The sequence below is a fragment of the Hypanus sabinus genome, chromosome 8, assembly GCF_030144855.1.
Source record: "Hypanus sabinus isolate sHypSab1 chromosome 8, sHypSab1.hap1, whole genome shotgun sequence".
NCBI classification, from domain to species: Eukaryota; Metazoa; Chordata; class Chondrichthyes; order Myliobatiformes; family Dasyatidae; genus Hypanus; species Hypanus sabinus.
In genome coordinates, this window is record NC_082713.1 from 21,408,467 (window position 1) to 21,424,295 (window position 15,829).

General features: G+C 42.5%; 1 protein-coding gene across 4 annotated transcripts in view; it reads left to right on the forward strand.

Moving 5' to 3' along the window:
• Nucleotides 1–15,829, forward strand: part of eda2r (ectodysplasin A2 receptor) — a 79,724-nt gene that overhangs the window by 35,261 nt on the left and 28,634 nt on the right. For all 4 annotated transcript variants that reach the window (XM_059976813.1, XM_059976812.1, XM_059976811.1 and 1 more), the window contains 2 exons: nucleotides 3,760–3,938; nucleotides 8,569–8,654. In XM_059976813.1, the coding sequence (XP_059832796.1) occupies nucleotides 3,760–3,938; nucleotides 8,569–8,654 (265 nt within the window). The remainder of the gene's footprint in view (nucleotides 1–3,759; nucleotides 3,939–8,568; nucleotides 8,655–15,829) is intronic.

Genomic DNA, 15,829 nt, shown 5'->3' on the forward strand with positions numbered 1-15,829 from the left:
ATTATAAAGGATGAGGTTTTGGGGTACTTAGAGGCACTTGATAAAATAGGCTAAAGTCAGCATGTTTACCTCAAATTAAAATCTTGCCTGATAAATCTGTTGGAATTCTTTGCAGGATAGCAGGCAGTATTGACAAAGGAGATTCAGTGGATGTTGTTTACATGGATTTTCAGAAGCCCTTTGACAAGATGCTGCACATGAGGCTGCTTAACAAAATAAGAGCCCATGGGATTATTGGAAAGATACTAACATGAATAGAAGATTGTCTGAAGGCAGGAGTCAAAGAGTGGGAATAAAAGGGGCTTTTTCTGGGTGGCTGCCAACGTCTAGTGCTGGTCCACATTGGTCAGTATTGGGACCGCTGTTTTCATGTTACATGTCAGTGATTTGGAGGACATAATTGTTGGCTCTGTGCCCAGATTTTTGGATGGTACAAAGATAGGTGGTCAGGTAGTGTTGATGAAGCAGGGACTCTGCAGAAGGACTTGGACAGATTGAGAGAATGGGCAAGTAGCAGATTGGAATGTAGAGTAGTGAAGTATTTGGTCATGCACTTTGGTAGAAGGAACAAAGGCATGGACTATTTTCTAAACAGGAAGAAAGTTAAAATATCAGAGGTTCAGAGGGACTTGGGAGTCCTAGTGCAGGATTCCATAAGGATTAACTTGCAGGTTGAGTCATTGGTAATAACGGTAAATGCAATGTTAACATTCTTTTCGAGAGGACTAGAATATAACAGCAAGGATATAAGGCTGAGGCTTTGTAAGGCATTGGTCAAACTACACTTTGGCCACTTATCTAGTAAGTCCCAGTTATGTGAACATTGATGCCAGGTGGACAATCTCTGAAGCGTATTGATAATGGCTGAGGTCACCCATCATGTAAAGACACTGCCCAGAAGAAGTCAATGGCAAACCATTTCAGTAGAGAAGTTTGCCCAGAACAATCATGGTCATGGGGTCATGATCACCCATGTCATACAACACAGCATGAAATGATGATGTTATCTAAGAAAAAAAATGCTGGCGTTGGAGACAGTCCAGGGAAGTTTCCTGAGAATGATTCCAGAATGAAAGGGTTAATGTATAGGTAGCATTTGATAGCCCTGAGTCTGTAGTTGCTGGAGTTTAGAAAAATGAGGTTTCTCATTGAAACCTTTTGGATATTGAGGCCTAGATAGAGTGGATGTGGTGAGGATGCTTCCTATAGAGGAGAAGTCTAGAACCAGAGGGCACAGCCTCAGAATAGAGTTTTCGGAATTAATTGCCACAGTCAGTTGTGGAGAGGGAGGCCAAATCAGTGGGTATTTAAAGTGGAGTTTGATAGGTTCTTAATTAGTCAGGGTATCAAAGGTTAGGTGAGAAGGCAGAATGGGGTTCAGAGAGGTAATAAATCAGTCAGGAATGGTGGAGCAGACTCTATATGCTGAATGGCCTAATTCTTTTCCTGTGTCTTATGGTGTTACAGCATTGGTAACCATAGGTTGGTTATCATCCATCTGTCTGGAAGGACAATAAGTGATAATCATCATCATCACAAGCCTGGGTGGAAGGTATGGAGATCCTGAAAAGCCTCACCTTTTGCCTTTTGGCCTCACCAGTGTGGTCTAAAGGAAAGCTTATGAAGCAATACGTTTGGTTCCAGCTTGGCTGCAGGAGCTGCCGGACGGATGTTGAATGATGTCCATCTGCGTTAGGGGCTCCACTTTGGATTTGCTGTCTGGTAGCCATTGTCTGACCTGAAGTGGCCCACAAGGCAGTGGGTCTGTTTACCCATAGCTGGGGATGTGGTTCATGAGCACTAGTGTGTGTGCACACACTGGTGGGCCTGCGTGCTGTGTGTGCAGGGGCCAGACTTCCTTCCCATCCTCTGTAGTTCAGCCCGAGTCTGAAAGGAGTTCTGTTTCTGTGTGTTGCTAGGGAGGAGGCACATGAGCCTTGCTGTTGGAGAGATGGAGAGACTATGTACTGGCAGGGAAAGACTTACACATTCAGCAAGACTGCTAGCCAGTGAGAGCCACAAGCCAGTGAAAGTGAGAGCCACAAGCACTGCCCACTACACTACCACACCAGATGTATCTCAACAACCATTTTGACACCATTGTCGTATATAGTTTGACATAGCGGCTGCACATTTGGAGGGACTGAGGCTTGGGAAGGGTTGGTTCTGTGCATCTGTTAGGAGACTCTGCTCATTAAGTAACCAGGCCTGAGATCAAAGCTGCCTTCTCTCTCTTGGTTGTCGCGCAGAGTATACAAAACATTTACAACTGGCTGAGTAGGATGGAATCCAACCAGATGTCTGCGTCCAATCGGCATTCCTGCAATAACTGCCTTGTCTGCAGCGGTGTGGGTTTCCTCTTCATGTTACATATGCTCTCCGAGTTTACTCTAGAAAAGGTGCAAGAGCTATAGAGAAGATTCAGGAGAGATTTATTATCATTACTCCAGAGATGAAGAACATTGAAAGAAGTTTTGTTGTTTTCCTTGAAATTGTAGAGGCAGAGAGGGGATCAAACAAAGGTATGTAGGGTCATAAATCAATACAGCACAGAATAAGGCCCTAAAGCTAGTCCTATCTGCCTGCAGTTGAACGTATTCCTTTAAACCTTTCCTAGCCAAATGCCTTTTAAGCATCATTATTGTACTTGCCTTTAACACATCCTGTGACAGCTTGTTGCATTGGCGACTCACCATGTGCAAGATGAAATTGCTCCTCAGCCCCTATTTCCCTTCTCACCTTAAAACTAAGCGCCCAAGATGCTTGTTCCATATCCCTGGGGGAGAAATATTGTGTGCTTTCACCCTATCTCATATCTCATCTCTTCACCCTTCATAATGTTTAGAGACATTTATAATCTAGGTCTCCCAAAGTTTAGGGAATAAAGTCCTTGCCTTGAGTCCTGAGAATGTTCTCATAAATCTTTTTTGAAAATACTTAAAGGCATGAAGGTACTGATTGTCAAGAATCCAAAGAAGTGATTTCCATCCTGTTGGTAGGGGTTCATGGCATATAAAAGGTTGGGAACCACTGGTCTAGAGAGTGACAATTACAAGCAAACTGATCATTCTGCGAATGAGGGGGGCCTCTTTGAAACCTATTGAAAATTGAAAGGCCGACATAGAGAATGCGAAGAGGATGCCTTCTTTCCCGAGACTCTATCACTATTGGACATTAAAATTCAAAGATTTCCCTTTAGAACAGAGATGAGGAAGAATTCCTTTAGCCAGAGGATGGTGGATTTGTGGAACGCTATGCCCCAGACATCCTGGAGCCCAATTCATTGGGTATATACTGTATAAAGTTGAAGTTGACAGCTTCTTGTTTGGTCAGGGCATCAAAAATTACTGAAAGAAGGCAGGAAAATGGCATTGAGAGGGATGAAGAATCAGCCATGATTGAATGGCGGAGAAGACTATAATGGCTGCTTGGCCTAATTCTGCTCCTATTTCTTTTGATATAAAAAAAGTAGAGGAAATGGAGTGAATGTAACCAGTGAAACAACTCAAAGAGATGTGAGGACAAGCACTTTTAATACATTGGATACTTAGTATATGGACAACTTTGCCAGGGGATGTTAGGCTGATGCAATTCTCAATTTCAAAAAGAGGTGGATATGTTTTTGAAATAAGAAATATATATATATTGCAGGGCTATGAGGAGTTGGTAGGAGATATGGACAAGCACAGAGTAGCATAAAGACACTACAGTGAATGACCTTTGTACTGTAACCTTTCTGTAATTGTCCACTTGTTGCAGGACTGCGGTTTTGGAGTTGGGGCTGATGCTCAGTGTGTGGCCTGCAGACCCAACAGGTACAAGGAAGGTTGGGGACGGCAGAAGTGCAAACGGTGTCTCTCTTGCTCCCTTGTGAATCGATTTCAGGAAGTGAATTGCACAGTTTCTAGTAATGCTGTGTGCGGGAAATGCTTGCCTGGGTAAGTGTGTTGGGGTTTTTCAACTGATGCATTTCCCTTGATATACCAATGTTATTGAAACCAGAGTTTAAAAAATAATGAGGATTTATCACTGATATGTTCCATCAAGTCAAGTTATTGTCATTTAACTTAAAATATAAAAAGTATTCACCTCCCCAGAAGTTTTCATGTTTTATTGTTTTACAATATGGAATCACAGTCGATTTAATTTGACTTTTTTTGACACTGATCAACAGAAAAAGTGAAAGTGAAAACAGATCTCTACAAGGTGATCCAAATTTATTACAATTATTAAACACAATTAGTTGCATAATTGCTCAACCCCCTTCAAGTCAGTATTTAGTAGCTGCCCCTTTGGCAGCAATTACAGCCTTGAGTCTGTGTGGATAGGTCTCTATCAGCTTTGCACATCTGGATACTGCAGTTTTTCCCCATTCTTTACAAAACTGTTCAAGCTCTGTCAGATTGCATGGGGATCATGAGTGAACAGTCCTTTTCAAGTTCAGCCACAAGTTCTCAAACTGAATCGAAGTCTGGACTCTGACATGGCCACTTAAAAACAATACAACATGAAAACTTCCAAAGGGAGTAAATACTTTTTATAGGCACTGTATATAGAATGGAGATAATGATTTTTCAAACCAAGGTGTAAAGCACATTAGTACACATAACATACAATAATTCATGACAGTAAGGATAAAATCTACAAACAGATAAACAAAAGTGCATTAATATTAAATATTGTAAGGTATGTAACAGATTAACTAGTGACACTTTGAATACAATATGAATGGGAGTTAGGAAGCCTAATGGTCTGGGGAAAGAAGTATTTTCTTATCGTGACCATTCTTGTTTTTATTCATCGGAGTCTCCTACCTGATGGTAGAAAGTCAAAGAGGATGCTGGATGGATGGGTAGGATCCTTAAAAATACTAAGGGCCCTGTGTATGCAGCACACCTGATAAATGCCCCCAATGGATGGTAGGGAGAACCTTAAAATCCTCTCAGTCGTTCTCACAGTCCTTTGTAGGGACTTCAGATCTGATGCTCAACTGCTCCCATACCAGATGGAGATACAACTTGTTAGGATGTTCTCAATGGTGTGCCTGTAAAATGAGGAACACTGTGCCTTCTTTATCAGGAAGATGATATTAAGGAACCAGGTGAGGCCATCCATGGTGTGAACTTGGTGCACTTAACTCCCTCTACGGAGGAGCCAAGTATTTGTAGAGGGGGGTGGTTCATCCGCACTTCCCTGAAGTCCACAATGGTTTATCTTCTTCACGTGTAGGCTTAGGCTGTTCTCCCCTCACCAATTCACCAGCCGCTTCACTCCTCTCTATATGCCATCTCGTCATTGCTCTCGACAAAGCCGACCACTGTGGTGTCATCCTCAAACTTGATGACGCGGTTTGAGCTGAATCCTGCGACACAGTCATTGCTTTTGTAGCGGGTGAGCCTACAGCCTTGGGGATCACCAGTGCTCAGCATAATGAAATGAGAGACATTCCTGCCCTCGCATACTGGCTCTTGCCTTACTGTTAAGAAGTCCAGTATCCAATTGCAGAGGTAGCAGTTGAAACCCAGCACGGACAGTTTCCCCACCGGTTTCTGGGGTATGATGGTGTTGAACACGGAACTGAAGTCTATAAACAGCAGTCTGGCATACAAGACAGGACAGAGTGGAAGGCACAGGCTACTGCATCATCAATGGATCGTTTCTCTACAAAAGCAAACTGGAAAGGGTCCACTGTAGCCAGGAGAAGGGCTTTAATGTGCTCCATGACCAGCTGCTCAAAGTATTTCATAATGGTTGATGTTAATGTTACCAGACAATAGTCATTTAGGCAGGTTACTGTGGCCTTCCTTGGCACTGGAATGATGGCTGCCAACTTGAAAACCGAAGGGACAATGGATTGTCCCGAAGAAATGTTGAATATATCTGTCTGCACCTTTATCAGCTAGGCTGCGCAGTTTTTCAGAACCTGACCTGGTATATTATTGGGCCCCGCAGCTTTGCATGTGGTGTTTCTGACCAGTGTCAACTTCACCTCAGCTTTAGCCAGACAGAATGCCTGCTGCCTTGGGGGGAGGGGTGCCTCCCCTGTTCCCCTCCTCCCCTCCCATTACCGCCACCTTCTGAACTGGAGTGTCAGTCACTATACCGAATATTCCAAGATCTGTCCAAGGTCGCTATAGGAGAAAAGGAGGAGGTGGATGGGGCTCTGGCAGTAATTTTTGCATCTTAGCTAAAGATGAGGTACCAGAATGGACAGGCGCAAGTTGAGGCCTGCATTGATTGGCCAAACTCATACTGAGTACTGAGGGGAAAGAGTAAAGGGCTAAGTCACCTGCTCCTGATCTTACTTTCTGATGTTCTTGTGTTTTACCTGGAACAAAGGAGGCTGAAGGGTGACCTGACAGAGGCACGCAAAAGTACAAGGGACATGCACTCAGTGGACTCCTGGACCTAATAAAGCGATCTTCTGCTGCTATAGCCCATCTACTTCAAGCTTTGATTTGATGTGGATTCAGGAATGCTCTGCTGCACACTATTGTTGTGGTGCGGGTGTCTGAGTTACTGTCACCTTCCTGTCAGCTTGAATTCACCTGGGCATTTTCCCTTGACCTCTCAACACAGCATTTTCGTGCACAGAACTGCCACTCACTGGATTGTTTTCACACCATTCTCTGTAAACTCTAGGGACTGTCATGCTTAAAAATCCTAAGAAATCAGCTGTTTCCATCTGGCACCAACAATCATTCCATGCTCAAGGTCACTTGGATCACATTTCTTCCCCATTCCGAAGTTTGGCTTGAACAATAACTGAACTTCTTGATCATGTCTGTAGGCTTTAATGCATTGAATTGTTGCCACATGATTGGCTGATTAGATACTTGCATTAATAGGCTGGTTCAATTTGATTTGCTGTGGTGCAAAATGATACATTTCACTGTAATAGTGTTTCAATGTGCATTTGACAAATAAAGCTAACATTTCTCTTTAAATAGGATTAGTGTACATGAGTAAAAAGGTCTGCATGTACATTGGGGCAGTATGACCCATTTCTGTGCTGGACAGCTCTGACTCATGACTCTATGACACAAAAGACATGTCGTTATTTTATGGCAACAGTTTCACTGACAACAGCGAGACGGTTTACTCATTTAGATTACGAAGCAGTGAATTTCATAGGCAGCTTGTGCACTTGGAGAGCCATCAATACCTCAGGCTTGTTACAAGACAGCAATTACCTTATTACAAATGGGAGAATGCACATTTAGAGCTTGAAAGGGATATGTATGTTGACAGTTAACCAAGAGCGGTAGGTTAACTGTCAACATACATATCCTTTTCCTGTAGCACTGTCTCTGTTTCCAGGTCTTCCCCAGTATCAGGTTACAACTGGGTAGCATTCCTACGCTCTGTACTGACTGTGAAACAGCAGGAGTCCTTCGCATCATTTTGCAAATGTCAGAATCACAATCAGAATCAGGTTTAATTTCACTGGCATATGTCATGAAATATGTTGTTCTGTAGCAGCAGTACAGGACATTGCAGATAAAATTACTATAGGTTACAAGAATAAATAACCAGCAAGCATGCAAATAAATAAATAGATATATAAGTAAGTAAAGGATGGCGGGGTAGAGATGCGTCTTGACCAAAGGAGGTGTAAGAGGCTCCTTCCTTCCGTGAGCCTTTAGGTCACCCTTGGGCAAGGTGTAGCACATGCTTATCCTCGTGATCAGGGTCAGCTATCGCATAACTAGAGTTAGTGGTTCTCTTTCTCAAGGACACAGCTTGTAGGGCTCCTGCCTCCCAGCTCTAGCAAACTGTTTTCAATCCTAACCTCCATCACTGTCTATATATAGAGTTTATATGGTCTCCTTTGTGGGTTGTCTCCCAGTTCTCCAGTTTCCTCCCGTATTCCAAAAACGGGGAGTATTATAGGTTAATGGGCCACTGTGAATTGCCCCTGGTGTATATAAGTGAGTGGGCTGGCAAGGTGGAGGTGTAAGGCACTCTTTCTGTCCGCTGGCCAGCAGGTCACACCTTGGGCAAAGTGCAGCACTTCCTGAGCCCTCCCCTAACCTCGCCTGATTAGGGTCACGTGAAGCACGGGAGCAGGTGGTGGATGGTCATATTAGCAGCAGGTGCCTATCACAAGTCCTGGTTGTGCAGCTACTGACACCAGGCAGGCAATCTCCAAAGGGTATTGATAATGTCTGGGGTCACCGGTCTGGTAAAGACACTGCCCTGAAAAAAGCAGTGGCAAACCACTTCTGTAGAAACAAATCATTCATGGTCATGGAAAGACCGTGGTTGCTCACATCATACTACATGGCACATCCCGCATGAATGAATTAAGGAAGTCAATAAATAAATTAATCAAGCCAAAGAGAGCAATTAGTGAGGTAGTGTTCATGGGCCTTTCAGAAATCTGTGGTGGAGGGGAAAACTCTGATCCTGTAATGTTGAATGTGCATCCTCAGGAAAAATACTATGAGATCCATGTGTGGTGAAATCATAAATGCACTTTTATTGGTGCTTTTTTTTAGAACTATGCCGATCATCATTCCTCTTCTGCAGTCCTGTTTGCTAATCTTCTCCTTTATACTTTTCCAGATTCTACAGGAAAACCCGGCTTGGAGGATTGCTGGACACAGAGTGCATTCCCTGCAGTGACCCAGTCACTCCCGGTCAATCCCAGTGTAGGTGCCTGCTTCTCTGCAGATTTCAAACTGTGCTCGAGACTATGCATATTTCGAGAATATATAGTAAATTCACTTGCTCATACTGCCACCATTATTGACCCAATAATCCTATTTCTTCCACACCTGTTGGGTATCTGGTCCATAAGACCATAAAATGTGAAAGCAGATTTAGGCCATTCAGCCCATTAAGTATGCTCTGCCATTCCATCATGACTGATTTACTATCCCTCTCGATCTCATTCTCCTACCTTCTCCCCATAACGTTTGACATCCTTATTAATCAAGATCATATCAACCTCTGCCTTAAACATACCCAGAGATTTGGCCTCCATAGCTGCCAATGAATCCAACAGATTCACTACCCTCTGGCTGAAGAAATTCCTCCTTATTCAGGTCCTGGACTCCCCAAGCTATAGGAAACATCCTCTCCACATCCACTTCTGTCTCCAATCTGTTTCTATCTAAAAATTGCCTGGGTTACTGTATATGGAGAGGTTGAGCAGGTTAGCACTTTGCTTCTTGGAGTGTGGGAGATGGAGGGGCAGACCTTGTAGAGGTGTATCAAATCATGAAGGGCTCAGACAGGGTTAATTCACACAGGCTTTTTCTCAGAGAAAGGGAATCCAATACTAAAAGGCTTAGATTTAAGGGGAGGGAGGAAAGATTTAAAAGGGTCAAGGGGCAACTTCTTCTCCCAGAGGGTGGTCAGTAAATTGAATGATGCCAGAGGAAGTGATTGAGGCAGGTACAGTACATTAGTAACACTTAAATACAATTGGACTGATACACAGATAGGAGAGGCTTTGAGGGATATAGGCCAGATGCAGAGAAAGGGGACTAACGGATGGACAACCAGGACATGAAGGGCTGTTTCCACACCCTAGTACTCTAATTCTAGTTCCACAAATGGACTAAAGAAGTGTAGCCAAAAGGAAAACCGAATGAATGTTCTCCTGGGTTGCCAGCAGTGGAACATTTTCACTTCCTGGAGATTTTGGGCCATGCACACTACGAGACATATTCTAGGTGCCGTAGGACAGGTGGAGTACCTCATCTGGGTTCATAGACACCCACCACACTCCCCCACCCCCACATTTCAGCCTTCTGATCTCAGTCCTTATTTTAGGGAGGAGTCAAGCACAGGTCAGGTCATATCCCCGCAGACAGTAACTGAAAATCACTATCATATGTTTCACAATGACTATTAATAGAATGGTATTGGCAGAGAAGTCAGAACAGGTTGTACAGTGATAATGTATGTCAGTGCAGGAGAAAAAATACTATATAAGTAAGGCAGATAATCTCCAGACAGACAACAAATATTCAGTGCTGTGTTATCTTTGAAGATAATTTTTTTGCCAAATTTGCAGCTCAGTCTATCATTGCTTCTGAATGGTGTTCTTTATGACCAGAATGCTCCAAAGCAGTCAAATGGGTGGGCGAGGTCTGATGAGATGGGGTAAGGAGTGTGGTTGTATCACTGTGTCGGGTGTCTGTCACAGGAAGACAGGTGTTGCACGGTTTTGCATTTAAAACTGTGCAGTGTGGTCCTCGTTGGACACGCCACGACATTCTGAGAGGGCACCTTGGCACATGTTTGTGTGTCTTGAAGGGAGGGGAGAGATGAGGACTGGACTGTTTGGTAAGAGCAATGGTGGAGGAAAGGGATTGGAGGCTGGGCAGAATAGGTTGGATGAAGACAGCAAATTAGAAATGGAGCACCACCAGTCAGAAAAGAGGGATTTGGAATAGGCATGAGTGAGGGGTTGCTAAGACTTGGGTAAGCATTTACCTCTAATCCAGCACTGAAAGTATGCATGTAAAGCTGTGTATAATACACAGTGGTGTGTATTATACACAGCTGTGGTCCAAGTTAACCCAGAGCAATGGCAGAGGGAATAGACCAACCTAGGTGTAAACTTGTCCAGTTAGTACAGGTTCCACTTCCCCCAGATTGCCTCAGGAATCTAAATCCCATCCTCCCATACCCTTTCACTTGCCACAGTCATTTTCCTCATCCTCCTATACCCACTTACACATGGATATAGGAGGCATGAAAGCAACTGAGATAGCTATCTTTTGAGGATTTTTTAAAAGTTATCTCTTAACTTATATTCAGTCTGTCTGATCTCATCACTTTTTTCATCTAAGTTGTTCATCCATAAGACATAGGAGCAGAATTTTGCCATTTGGCCCATCAAACCTGCTCTGCCATTCAATCATGCCTGATTTATTTTCCCTCTCGATCCTACTCCCCTGCCTTCCCCCATATCAATATGTATCATGACCATTCTTCCAGAATGTTCTGTAACTTTGCCAACACATCCTTTCCCAAACATCTATTTGTTTCCTTATCTTTGAAACCCCACTCTTTTTCCTACCTTCCTCTTCAGCCCAACACCCGTGGTCCACTTCCTTGAGAAGACGTTTTCCCCACAATGAGGCCCAAAATGGTGTACTTGCCTGAGAGGGAGATGTCCCTTGGGGTTTCCTGTGCTAGCTATTGCATTCCTCTCTTCCCGGCAATCTCTTGTTCCCTTTCTTAGCCTCTTTTCTAAATCGGCTTGCCTTACTCTGTCGTTGCTCCACCTTCACTCCAGCCACAGTTCCATTTCTACAGAGCAGGCTTCATGGCTGCATGTACGTTTACCATTAGACCATAAGGCAAAGGAACAGAATAAGGCCAATCAGCCAAACTTGGCTGATTTGTTAACCCTCTCACTTGCATTCTCCTGCCTTCCCACTGTAACTTTTGATGCCTGACTAATCAAGAACCTATCAACCTCCGTTTCAAATATACTCAACCAATTGCCCACTACAGCCATCTGTGGCAATGGCTAAAAAAAAATCCCTCCTATCTCTGTTCTCAAGGGTCATTGTTGTATTGTGGAGCTGTGCTACCTGGTCCAAGAATCACCCACTATTGGAAATGTCGTCAAGAGCACCGGGAGCATCTCTGACTTCCATTGTCCCAGAGCAGCATTCCATGTGACTATGTCATGCGGCAATGACTTGCCCTTCATGTATTTCCTTTCTCTAAATCCAAGAGTTTTATTTACACTATAACAGTACTTTCAACAGACACACACTTTTTTTTGTATTTTAACTACTGTACCTTAGTAATGGTAGAGATACTCCCCAGACCCTGTTTGCTGAATAGTTGCCCCCACCTCCCAGGCACCACTTGTAACTTTTTGAATTCTGACATCTCCTGTGGACTCGGGTATGGGCTGTTGTGTTGACCTTTTATGCTTTTCCTTCTCTTTATTGCCAAGTGTGCAATGTACTTTGTATTTAACCTCCCCATACTGTTTCCCACACATTTGTGCTGATCGCTATATTTATTGTTGGATTTTTTTCATCACCATGTATACTGTTCACTCATGCAAGCAAGGGACTGTATTGCACCCTGATGATAAAATAAACTAATTAATTAAGCTAAATAACCTGAAGCCCAGTTCTGGGGCACATTCTACAGTCTACTGTTACTGTTTTTAGACTTCGGGCCTGGGTTATAAATTGTCCCTGTAGTGCAAAATGACAGGTAAAAGGTGGTTATCACAGAGTTATTCAGCACTACAGAACAGGAACAGGCCTTTCAGCCCATCTAGTCCATGCTGAACAATTTTTCTGCCTAATTCCATTGACCTACACCCAGAGCATAGTACCTGGCTAAATTTCTCTTAAATGTTGAAAACAAACCTGTATCCTCCACTTCCATTGGCAGCTCATTTCATACCCTCTCCACCCTCTGAGTGAAGAAGCTTTCCCTCATTTGCCCCTTAAATATTTCACCTTTCACCCTTAACCCATCACCCTTGTAGTTTTAGTCTCATCCAACCATAATGGAAAAAGCTTGCTTGCATTTACCCTATCTATGCACCTCATAATTTTGTACACCTCTGTCAATTTTGCCCTTATTATCTCTGGGGAGACTTGATTTTTCAATTGTGTGACTTCAAGAAAAAAGAATTGGGTAAATTAAGTTCTAGCCAATTGAAATTCATGGCATGCAATGAGGCCATTAAGTTTCTGTAACCGTGGAGGGCAAATATACTGTTTCCCAGTTTTGTTTTATGATGAGACACTCATCAAATACTCGTATGAGTAGATTTTAACTTGGATAAGGAATTGTCTGCAAACCTCCCACTTAATCTTCAAAAGAAAATATTTTCCTTCTGAACTTTAAGGAAAAAGAATGGCTTTGGGGTTGAGTGAGATGATAAAAGGTACAATGAATGATATTGACTCATAGCAGGTCTGTCTCAGATGATTTATACTGTCCCATGTATAAATAATGATTAAATCAAGATAAAAGTTAATTCAGCAAAGTACCTTAGTGCTGTCTACAGAAGCATACCAGTTCTTAACAAAAGCAGAAAATATTTCCGAGTTGTACCATCTGTGTGTTTTTTTTGTTTCTTATTCTAGACTTTAGTTGTGTGACTTAATCTTTCAGGGAGAATATTAATGTGATCTCTTATGTGCATGCTCTTATTCCAACATGAAATTGTGTGCATAGTGAGAGATCTGCTGTTCTTTGACTGTAGTATCAATTACATACCGTCAGCTGTGGCTCATTTGCATTCACGTTGAGTTTAAACCTACAGGTTCTGTGTTTGAGACCCCTCCAGTCTGAGCATTATAATCCATTGAGGGAGCGGTACGTAGTTGAATAATGCTGTTTTTTTTGGGTGTAAGCTGAGAAACTGATCATTTATTTCAAGGCATTATTTCAAAGAACAAAGGGTTTTATCCAAAGTATTCTGGCCAATATTTAACCTCTTGTCACCATTTGTAGGATAGATATTGTCATTGATTGTCAGATCATTGTCGCATCAGTGCTTTTGCGAGGCTATTTTCTGTGTGGTGGTTTTCTGCAGTGTTCCCTGCGCTCAAAGCACTTCATTACTGGGCAGTGTTTAAGGATGTTCTGAAAAGAAGCTGAAGGGTACAAACGAAAATTACAGGGTGGTTTTTTTTTGCTTTTAAATTCCACACTTCGTAAAAGATGAATTTATGTACATTTTTTTTTTAAAAAATCATCACCTTTCTGTTCCCCCTCTCAATGTCCTGAATCACTGAATCCATGGGCTACAGGATCAATTCTGTACTTCTCCATAACCACCTATCATCAGTGGTGAATCTGAGGAATTCATTGCCGAAGGCAGCTGTGGAGGCCAAGTCACTGGGTATATTTAAGGCAGAGTTTGATAGATTCTTGATTAGTCAGAGCTTGAAGAGATGCAGGGCGAAGACAAGAGATTGGGGCTGAGTGGGAGAACAATGAAATGGCTGAGCCAAATGGCCTAATTCTGCTCCTATATGTTATGGTCTAATGATCTTGTTTTCTGTTGTCAGAACATAGGTTTGTTAGTGTGGTACAGGGGCAAATTCTATGGACCACTATGTCTGTGCCAACTACTATCCCAATCTAACTAACCCCATCTGCAAGGGGTTTTTGCTCTTCTATTCCTTGCCACCTTGTGTGTCTGTCTGAATGTTTCTAAAATGTTGGGATTATATCTATTTCTACTACTTCTCACTTGGCAGCAAGCTCAAGGGACCCACGTTTCCCTTCTCATCTTAAAACTATGCCCTCTAATATTTGACTTTTTTATGCCTCTCATAACACTGGACAACAAAGATTTTGCTTCCTGAATACCTTTAGGTGTACCTCATGAATTTTGGGCTACTGATCATGAAGATCACCATGAAATTTCCCTAACCTGCACCATTTTTTGAAATCACTTATGTTTATTATTTCAATTTATAATTCAAGTCAATTAAAATGTAAGCTGGGAAAGTTTCCTATCTTGTCCAAGCATGCTTAGGTGGCGTGGCTGCTGCATGGCAGGACAGGGTTTAGTAATAATTATTGGGTTCAGGACTGTTAGGATGGAATTTGCTATCATCAGGCACAAAAATTTCTATGAAGGATTTCGATATTTGAGATAGATGCTTCCCAGAATAATTGATGCCAAGATTAGGGAAAGCATTTTTGTTGGTCTACAAATCAAACAGGTCATCAGTGACAGGCAATTTGAAGAATTTCTAGTGGGACCGGAGAAAATCACACGGAAGGCTTTCAAGGAAGTTGTTGACATTTTTCTCGCCATCTACAGAGCACCGAACTATATGCAGCTGGTTGAAAGCATACTTCAAGCATATAAAACCATGAAATGTAACATGTCACTACAAATCCATTTTCTGCATTCCCATTTAGACTTCTTCCCTGCAAATCTTGGTGCTGTTAGTGATGAACATGGTGAAAGGGTTCATCAGGACATTGCGGTCATGGAGGAAAGATACCAGGGCAACTGGAATCCATCAATGCTGGCGAATTATTATTGGACACTTAAGCGAGAAGTCTCAGACACTGAGTACAAATGAAAATCATTAACAAAGTATTTTTAACATAGTTGAACTATTGCAAAGCATCAGCACCATTATGCAATTAAACACATTATATTCAATAAAAGTTAATTTGTTGTTTCTCCAAATTCCTACGTGATACAAGTAGTTTGAAATTATATTTGTGTTCATCTTCAAGCAGAGTATCATAAACAAAAAAAAATTCTGAGGAAGTAACACTAGTGAAAAAATTTGTTGTCCAGTGTAATTTTATATGTTTCTTTTTGGCTGCCCCTCAGACTCCTATGTTCCAGTGAAAATGATCCAAATTTGTCCAATCTCTCCTTGCAACTAACTCTACCTAATCCAAACAGTTATATGATGCAGCTCTATAAAACTCTGGTTAGGCCACACTTGGAGTACTGTGTCCAGTTCTGGTCGCCTCACTATAGGAAGGATGTGGAAGCATTGGAAAGGATACAGAGGAGATTTACCAGGATGCTGCCTGGTTTAGAGAGTATGCATTATGATCAGAGATTAAGGAAGCTAGGGCTTTACTCCTTGGAGAGAAGGAGGATGAGAGGAGACATGATAGAGGTGTACAAGATATTAAGAGGAATAGACAGAGTGGACAGCCAGCACCTCATCCCCAGGGCACCACTGCTCAGTACAATAGGACATGGCTTTAAGGTAAGGGGAGGGAAGTTCAAGGGGGATATTAGAGGAAGGTTTTTCACTCAGAGAGTGGTTGGTGCATGGAATGCACTGGGTGAGTCAGTGGTGGAGGCAGATGCACTAGTGAAGTTTAAGAGACTACC